Source organism: Chondrus crispus, genomic scaffold, assembly GCF_000350225.1.
Source record: "Chondrus crispus Stackhouse genomic scaffold, scaffold_3, whole genome shotgun sequence".
In the NCBI taxonomy this organism is placed as follows: Eukaryota; Rhodophyta; class Florideophyceae; order Gigartinales; family Gigartinaceae; genus Chondrus; species Chondrus crispus.
The window spans coordinates 130,952-140,413 of NW_005179158.1; the positions used below are offsets into that span (position 1 = coordinate 130,952).

Consider the following 9,462-nt stretch of genomic DNA (forward strand, 5'->3'; position numbering starts at 1 on the left):
GTGTGCGCGGCCAGAGTTGGCGGCGACACGGCCCCCGCCGACGGAGCCGCCCCGGGTCGCGCCCAGGGACTTCGACAACGTCACCGAGTGCGAGGTCAAGGGCGGCACGTGCCCCGTGTGCCTCGAGGCCATGGGCAAGGGGTGCGCCAGGCTGGCGTGCGACCACACCTTCCATGCCGACTGCGTCAAGGCATGGCTCGCGAAGAAGAGGAGCTGCCCCGTGTGCCGCATGCCCGTTTTTGCCCACGTCTCGCCGCAACCGGCGGCGGCGGCGCCGCCCGCGAGCGGGGCCGTGCAGGCGGAGGCGGGGTGATGCTCAAGGCGGTTACTTTTACATTACGGCACGACATCAGCGCGAGGGTCGCTCGCTCGTCCGCGAATTTTATGTTGGAAGAAGAAGGCGTGCGGGAGAGTTTAAAGAGTTGCGGCGAGGCAGGCGGAAAGACGGGGTCGAGACGGAAGCATGATGCAGCTCTGCGGTGGTCCGCTTGGAACGGCAGCCGTTCGACATCTGTAAGTGTCGTGCAAACGGAGATGGGACACCTCGTTGGACGGTGAATCTAAGTACACACGTGTATAGTACCACGCTGGAGAATTCAGATGCTTACAGATGTCCTCGCGAGAGAGGTGACCAGGAACTCCTTCTGCCAGATACTGTACGTACGCGACTACGCATGGTGAAGAAGTCATGTCCAAGCCCCACCTTCCTTCGGCAGCACTCTTCGGCTGCGGGTTGTGCGCTACAGCACCGACATACAACATCCCCCTTTTCGAAACAAACTCCTACTCAACGCACGCGCGACAGCAACGGCGACAAACAAGAATAAAAATTTGCAACCACGCTTCACCAGCGCAAAGCTGTGCACTTTACCGACGAAACCGCAGCCAAACCCATCTCCCTTCGCACTGCCCCAACCCTGCACTCCCTCTCCACCTTTCGCCCCGCAACCAACATGCCACAAAACAAAACAAAAAAAGAACAAGATATAAACAGTACCCGAACTAGTTGCCCGAAACGGCCACAGGCTTCCCAGTAACCTTCTCATATACCGAGCGCATCATCATTGCCATGATGACCTGTATAAGCCCAGTGCCGTTCTTGCTTCCCGGCGCCGTGGGATTCCTCAGCAGCGACTGCGTAATCTCTCCGAAGAACTTAGTCCCGGCCCTCTCGATGTGCGTCTCCACATACACCATCTCGTCGAGCTTCTCGAACCCGCCGTCCACCTCAAACACGGCCACCTCCTTGTCATAGTACGTGTCCGGCCCGTAATGGAACTTGATGCCTGGGTACGAGCACGTCAGCTTCCTACCGCACGGCACCCAGTCGATGGTCGAGCCCTCGTCGTACAGGAAGATGGGGTCAAAGTTCTCCGAGTTCTCGTCCTGTAGCAGCCTCACGCGCAGCACCTTCTTCTCGTCGTCGTCCGGGATCAGCCGCGTCGGTAGGATCTCCATCACCACGTCGCAGTCCCTCTTCTGCGGATCGACGAACTGCGCAAAGTCCGGCTTGCGACTTTCAATCGACGCGAGAATGTTCTCTAGGCTATGGCCGCGCTCTGCCATGTCCCTCTGGATCTTCCAGGCGATCTTGACCTCATCCGCCAGGTCGAGGTACACGGAAAAGTCGAGCGACTTCTTGACGCGCGTGTCATACATGGGGTGCAGGCCCTCGATGACGACGATGTGGTTGGGCTCGACCAGCTCGCATTCGTCGATCTCGCCGGTCTCGTGGTTGTAGACGGGCTTCATGATGCTCTTGCCCTCGCGGAGGGCCTGGATCTGGCTGGCCATGAGCTCGAAGTTGTTAGCGGCCCCGTCCAAGGCCGTGACCCTGGCCTCGCGGCGGCCCATCCGGTCGTGCAGATGGTAGTCGTCGAGGCAGATCACAGAGATGAAGTTTCCGACGGGGGTATGTGTCTTGGAGACCTCGGTGCCGAAGATGCCTGTGACGCGGCGCAGGAAGGTGCTCTTTCCGCAGCCGGAGTCTGCGGCCACGCCGATGATGACGGGGCGCTCGATGCCCTTCTTGGCCAGCACCTCGGACACGTTGGAGGCGATCTTGGCGTTGGCGTGGTGCGAAGACTTGTCCGCGCCGGGCGCCTTGACCCACGTGTCAGTGGAGACGTTGACCATGCGCGGGGCGAGGCGCACGGAGGGGGGCGACAGGCGCGCGGCGCGAGTGGGAAGGACGTTGGCGCCCAGGAAGGGGCGGCGCGTGGCGACCGGGGCGGCATGGCGATGCGTGGAGAGGGGGACGGCGGCGCCGGTGAGGAAGGCGTAGACGGGAGCCATTGGGAAAAACTGTTTGGGACGGGGTCGGGGAGGGGCGGGGAGGGGCGGGGAGGGGCTGGGGGTGACGGGGAGTGGCGGGGAGTGGCGAGGAGAAGGGGGCAGGAGGAGCAGGCGGTGGGTTTTGAAGGAATGGATGAGGAGTCGTGGGGGCGATGTGTCTGGCTGGGAAGCTTCGCGGAGATGCGGAGCTCTCGGCCACAAAACGGACACACGTGTGTGACGTGGCGATGGGGGCCAATAGGAACGCGGCAGGGTTTGTGCAGTATGAGCGGTTGAGCTCCCGGGCCGGGCAATGGTGGCCTGCCACATGGCGTGCCCCGGTTGGAACCCTTGCTTTACAGAGACTGTCCGGCCGGGCTTACACAACACTTAGATCTGCCTCCCCCGATGCGGGGGTCGGAAGAAGTGTCCAGTACCCTTAGAAGGGTACTTGTAACTTTACGCGCAGTAGACGCACGCGACTCTCACCTCATGCATCCATTTATGATCATCACGTGTGAGCCCGTATTTGACGGGCACACGCCACTGCTCACTACCCAGGTAGGCGCAACCATGTCGTCGGAAGCCCCAGCCCCCTCTCAACCGCCAGTAAATTTAAGTGTCCCACCACCACAGTCCCGACTATTCCCTTCAAACTAACACTTTTGCCTTTGCACTTTTCCTTCATGCGTTTCTCATAAATCTATTCCACATAAATCAATCTCCAAAGGTGTAACTGCATGTCGCCTGACCTCTAGTAGCTATGTTTTGTACCTCTTTTTAACTAATCAGAAGGAACATCCCTGCCCCATAAAACCACTGCATCCTGTATCTCGCCTTGTCAGAAGCCCGGCACCACCCGTGTAACCCTTTCCCTCTGTTCAGTCTTTCGTCTTGCACACCTGTTCCATCGCCAACTCTTTCATTCTCTCCTTTTCGGTACACATGACACGTGTCCATACCTTGTCTAGGCTGCTCGCCTCTACAAGTACCACATTGCTCCCTTACTGAATGGCAAAATCATTCTCCTCTGTTGTGCCGATTTCCTCGTACCGTCAGGAGGCATCATACGGCGGTCACCAACCCCGTTGAAGACTAAACTTTCAAATTTTGGCAATATTCTCCACCCGAAAAAGCTCTCTCCACCTTCACACTCACCTCTGGCAACCAACTCGCATCGCTGCGCCCTACGTTCGCACGGTACGGAAGCTTTTGATAGCCTGTTCTTTCGCGTCAAGAAAAAACCCTCAAGTATGCATCTGTTCCACAGCCTATGGGCTCATATCGTATTCACAGAGCTGCAGACACCGTTTTCACAACTCTGATGATAGATATTCTATTGTCAGTGCTCCAAACTTCTTGCAGTGAAGGAACAGAAAAGCCAGTGCTGAGTGAGAGTATGGAGCCGCTTTGCCTTGCCCAGTTCGTTACAATGAGTCTCATCTTTGAGAGAAAACGTGCCCCTGGGTTATCAAGCTTTCACACGCATTCACGAGAATCTAGGATGATATTTCTTCGGTTTTAAGAGCGACCATTGCAAAGGGGCTTCGGATGCTTTCTCGATGAGCACAATCGTGTCGTGGGCGATCCTCCACTGTATCGCTTGTGCCCTAGACTCATTTCTCATCATGTAGCTAGAGAGGCCCGTTGTTTTGGAAACATTCTTTCCCTGTCTAACTTGCAATGTTCGATTCAGGGCTCTTCCCCGAATCCGAAGATACAAGATACGTTGCTGCTATATATTGCGCCGTTCTATACAAGTGCGGTCTCTGGAAGTCCTTCATTCTTTTAATAATCATGGTCATATTTAAACGTGTGTCTTCGAATATGTTCTTGCCACATAACTTATCAGTGAGCGTTTCGTTTATTGTAAGTTGCTGTCAACCTCATGCAGAACCTATAGAGCAGAAGCATGCTGCTGTAAAGATGCGCATTCGGTCCCGCAGATGAAACCTAAGTCTGTGCGCTCAATCAATCAATTTAACTACCATCTCACATGTGTTGTGTCGGTTTCCTCCACTCCGCTAAATTGGCCACCCTCGACAATCCTGAGCGATCGGTGATCCCCGTTCGGGCCCTAAACCCCCTTTTTCGGTGAGCTGTGGGTCTGCGCCAGGCTATTCGTCTCAGCAAGTTTATTTGAACCCAAGCGCGCGTCTCCTTCGTATATTCTCATTCACCTTTCTATACTTCATGCACTGCGCCTTAGACGGGCATCTCCTCGAGCAATGGCAGCATTCCCAATCGCTAGTCTCGTCACATGCGTCTGCAAAGTTGCCCATTGCATGTATGGCAAAGCATACCTTGCACACCACTTTTCGGCAAATTCCCCTCTTCAAGTTGACACACAAGGCGTGCCATGGCCTTTCAGTTTGCGATGAGTTAGGACGTCGCCCGCAGATGTGGCAGAAGGTGCTTGGCGAGGCGTTTGGAAAGTATGCTGGGCGTCTCTCTTTGCGACTTTCATCCATCTCTGCAGATTCATTAAAGCCTTTCTCATTGATAGTTTCCCATTGCGCTGTTGGTGCAGATCCAGTAGTTTCCTGCGTAAAAGGATTGTTTAAAATTGTATGCACAGTTGAATGCTTCCAATTGTTTCTACCCGTTTGCTCGGTCCGCGCCGGCAAAATTTGTATAGGCACATTCATGCTGCATGGATGTAATTGAGTCGGTGACGATGAAGCCATACTTGTTAATGTGGATGGAGTAATTGGGGCAGTTGGTGAATTCGGAGAGTTGGTTGGCGTTGCTTCAGAAGTTGTGCTAGATCTGATATTTGAATGGGAGTTATCGATGCTTGTGTCTTCTTGGGCGGGCAAACCACACCCGATACTGCACGATGGGTGGAGGTTGTTTGTGTGAGTCTTCGATATACACTCTTCGAGCAACTCAAGGTTTCGTATATGTTGATCCAACTCCTGTGCGGAAGCCAAACGATATTGCGGGATGCCTTCCATCATCTGAGCGTTTTCTAGCTTGTGAGAATTCACAGTGTAGACATCGCACGGGAATTGTGTAAAAGAGTTGAACACAGAGCAGGAAAAGGCTTTTTCAGTCAACTCTTTAACCACATCAAATTCGCTCCGCGGCGTAGCAATCGAGGGGTTTGGGTTAGTCTCATGGTCGAGGATGTCACCCCAATCCACCTTCTCAAAAGAAATGTCGAGTGTGGAGATACTGGCTGGAGAGAGATTGCATGTTTCTAGGTCCATTTCTTTGAAGAGAATGTCGTATGGTGAACGCTTCTCATATCCAAGAGGCTGAAGAAGTTGTGGCGTCGCAAGTTTCGCAAACTGGGGGGTCAAAAGCGTTAGCATATCCTCATATTTTACAACTTCTCTGTTAAATATCCCGATAGTAAGATGGTAGGCTCTCTGAGAGAACGTTTACTGAAGATTCTACTGGACTCGTTTTTGATAGCATCTCTGTCGGGCAAGCTGGTTAGGGAAAAATATAAGAAAGCACCGTGATATGAAACGGAGGGATGAATGCGAAGCCTGTATTTTCTATCTTCTTTCTCCCAGCTCGAATTGATCTAGACTGGCATGAAGTCTATGCTGCTTCGAAATTCGAAGCAGCATAGACTTGATGCGTGAAGTAAAGTTTGAGTGCAGATCTCCTCTTCTGATGGTTTTATGTTTGTCTCCGATCATGGATCAGGTCTCAAGCTAAATAGATTTTTTGCAGTAGTTTGCTACTTGCAATTTTGAAATATGGAGATGATTCCCCCAGAAGTGCGTATATTGTAGCAGACCTTGATTTCTCTGACATAGCATTATCTTTCATGAATTTATTGCTTTGCGAGACGTAGCTTGTACTGGCACCTACTCGCAAGTCAAAGTGAAGCACCAACTCTAGCTTTCCAAGACAGAAAGAGGAGTTTTTGAAGCTGAATTTTGCAATAGAGCTGTTCGAACAATTGTGCAAGTGTCAAAAAAAAAAAAAAAAACCTTGAGATATTACAGGGTAATTCTTGAACTGTCTACACAATTCGCGGAGATTTTCTTAAAACATCCATAGCAAGACAGCTACGAAAAAAACTTGGACGTGAAGTGATGAAATTGAATATGCTGGACATAAAACCAAGTATGTGACTTGGCTCATACTTGTCCCAAACAGTGAAAGCCCCGTGAGATCTCCCCAGGTGCTCTATCTCTGGACTTTTTGAAAAGACCTGTCTCGAATTTGCACATACGACATGGGAGCACTCCTCCCTCTGGGCGACCTATCTGTACAACTTGTACTGTACCAAGCACACATGCGCAAATGGCAGAGGCATTCATAATTGAAGGTAGAAGAAGCTTCCACGTCTATGCTAAATTTTGTGGGTCTCCATTCAATCCATTCTACAACGATGCAGGGTGATTGTTTGGAAAGCGCGATGCAGTACTGCACTGCAGTAATGGACATGTTCGGAAGGAAGAGAGCTGAGAATAATTTAGCTCTGACGTTTAATTTACGATGCGCAATGGCACGGGCTTGTGAGCTTCCTGGATGCCACAAAAAGTAGACAGGTAAACATGGAAACAAGAAGTTAAGGCCGCAGCACAGCTGCGGCCTTAACGAATGGCTTGAAGACAGATGCAGCACAGTGGTGCAGAATGGATCATTCTCAGGGGAAAACGAAATGGGTGATATATCGGTACGATACTGTTCGTAAATACTGCTTTGCAGCAGGTCATGAAAAATTGTGTTTTGAAGCGCGAATAGAGCGCCGAGCGCCAACTTCCTCTACACGTACGGTACAGAATGTCCCCTCTCGTGTCGCGACCATATGCCTCGTTGTGTCTGTACAGTACCATCAACGGTACTGTACCGCAATGCTGTACGATAAGGTTATGTAACCAACTGTCAATTACTGTAGATGTGTGACTACAGTACTGTATATAAACTTTATTTAGTAGTCGTACACTGTGCTGTCCCGTGGGTCCTTGTTTTTCTCCGTTTTTCTCTCTCTGCAAAAGTGGAAACTATTATTAGAGCACCCCTCTAGTGGTAGAGTAAATGAGTAAATTTTTGATTTTTGGAGATAGATTTGGTCACGAGCAGCTCTAGTGGAGTGAGTATCTCTAAAAAATTTACCATTTTGAGTAAATCTATCTCCAAGCAGCCGACCGAATGGAGACAGATTTACTCATTTGCACAAATAGAGATGCGAGTAGAATTGCGCCACTTGGAAGAATTACCAAAAACCCACGCCAATTCTATTGACTTGGCGCGAGCAATGTTCTCTGTGCACAGGGAACACCCCCAACACCCCCCATCCCAAGCTGAATTTACCTGCCACTGCCACCCTCCTGCATTCTTCCTGACGCCTTCCTTCCCTCCCTTCTCCCTTTCCTCCTCCTCTCCTCCCTGCCCTTCCTCCAGGGCATGATGGTGTCATGTGGGGCTTGAGGAGATGGGAACTGGAGACGTCCCCCACAGTATATCCGTACAGCACCACCACTACCATCCCTCGTACTGGATGACCGTCACGGCTGCCGAAAGATCCAATCACTGCACAACACGTTTGAATTTGCCCTCTAACCGGTAGTGTTGCGCCTAGTATCGCTATCTCCAAACGCTAAATTTCTCATATTTATTAGCCTCGAAATATAACTAAACCAGTAGGGGTGCTCTTACTGCATCATACAGAAACATCGCCATGGCACGTTGTAAATAGATCTCAGATCTAATCTGATAAAGAGACGTCTTTGCAGTACACTGTCCTGTACTGTTGCCTGAATGCATCAGCAACATTTTTAACGGTATGCAAAAGTGTGGCCTTTACCCGAGCAGGTATGCTGGTCGTGCGGGTCATATACCTTACATCTTTATTTACAACAGAGCTAAGACCACTGGTCGTGAATCCCAGCTTGGAGCCACAAACATATAGAGATGGGGCCTCCCCAGTTTACCAAACAACGCCTGCTGTTTTCCAAGGGATGAACCCAATGCACCAGGTTGTACCCAAGGGTATGTCTACAAGTTGTTTCCTATCCGCTAGAATTGAGGCCTCGTTTTCTGCACCGAAATTTTTGCACGTACAGACAGTACCCTTCGAAGGGTATTTGCACTCTTCAGCAACCTTTTTGCAAATACTGCATTCTACGGAAATGACGCATATTTCGCATTTGTGCCCTCTAAATGAGCAGTGCGTTAGAGGTGGAGCTTCCTGGCGATTTCTCCGCCCGAATTGCTTCCTTCTACAGCGGGGTGCCTTGTTTCCGTCGAGACGGGGCCCCTGTTCAAAACCCTGACAAGTGGCATACGGAGGCTGCCGACGCCGGGAGTGAACGGGGTGTTCAAAGCGGTACAAGCGCTTTGTAGGGTGGAAAGTCAATTGCATCACAGAGATAAGAGACAATCTAAACCTTGTGTCCAGTTGCATCACAGAGATGTCAAGCGCAGATCTGAAGCGGGGGCCTCCATAGCAACCCTTTCCGCATCTGTTTTCCCCGTGGCCGTGGGGCTGCGCGTCATGACGCGCATGACGCGCTGCCGCACGGCAACTCTTTGGAACGGAGTCTGGGCAGCGCATGACGCGCCCGATGATGGCGACAGCCCAAGCACCGTTGCACACGCAGGGACGGGCCAGTACGTTCTGTGCGGAAGGCGTGCACGAGCTGGAGGAGGAGGCAGTTGGTGCCAACTGCCCCCGAGCCAGTTGCCAGCAACTGGCTCCTTCTTCCAAAGCTATGGCACTGAGCGGGCGCAGGATGCGGGCATGAGGGCGAACGATTGCCTGCGGAACGGCGCTGCCGGAGACAGGAAGGCTCGATTGGTACTGGATAGAGTCCAGCGGGATGAGGCGACTGTGCACGCCGGGCGCACAGTCATGCTTTCCTGAAGATATGGAAGATGACACTTCGTGGAGGGGACGGTTATCGGACCACATGCGCAAAATCATGGAGTTCTAAAAACCTCGCGTGAGATATCTACGTATTATATTCACTGTCTCATACAGAACGTCCCCCAACCAGATCCCACCCAACCGCCACCCATGTCCCACCATTGCCCACCTCATAACCAACATTCCCTTCCCGCCTTCACACCCCTAAATCCCCCGGCCCTAGCCGGACCAGCGAAATGCGTGGAATCAGGGAGGCGGAATGCAAATCGATCGTATGCATTTAATTGGTTGGATCTGTCCCGTATGGCGCCCAGTGACGTCATTTGTCGAGGGGGTTCGGACCCTGGACACCG

At 51.9% G+C, this 9,462-nt stretch overlaps 2 protein-coding genes; both read right to left on the bottom strand.

The window, feature by feature from the left end:
* Positions 1-329: 329 nt before the first annotated feature.
* CHC_T00005517001 (hypothetical protein) lies at positions 330-690 on the bottom strand. XM_005716619.1 is given in 2 exon segments: positions 330-414; positions 415-690. The coding sequence occupies 1 exon segment, from the start codon at positions 688-690 to the stop codon at positions 415-417; it is 276 nt and encodes a 91-aa protein (XP_005716676.1). The 3' UTR covers positions 330-414.
* Positions 691-749: 59 nt separating this feature from the next.
* CHC_T00008651001 (phosphoribulokinase) lies at positions 750-2,604 on the bottom strand. XM_005716620.1 is given in 3 exon segments: positions 750-1,002; positions 1,003-2,136; positions 2,137-2,604. 1 exon segment carries the CDS (start codon positions 2,134-2,136, stop codon positions 1,003-1,005), a length of 1,134 nt encoding a protein of 377 aa, XP_005716677.1. The 5' UTR covers positions 2,137-2,604; the 3' UTR covers positions 750-1,002.
* Between the last annotated feature and the right edge of the window lie 6,858 nt (positions 2,605-9,462).

Excerpts from the sequence above, each read along its gene's own strand:
- CHC_T00005517001 (XM_005716619.1), bottom strand. The coding sequence starts at position 690 with ATGACTTCTTCACCATGCGTAGTCGCGTACGTACAGTATCTGGCAGAA.
- CHC_T00008651001 (XM_005716620.1), bottom strand. The coding sequence starts at position 2,136 with ATGGTCAACGTCTCCACTGACACGTGGGTCAAGGCGCCCGGCGCGGAC.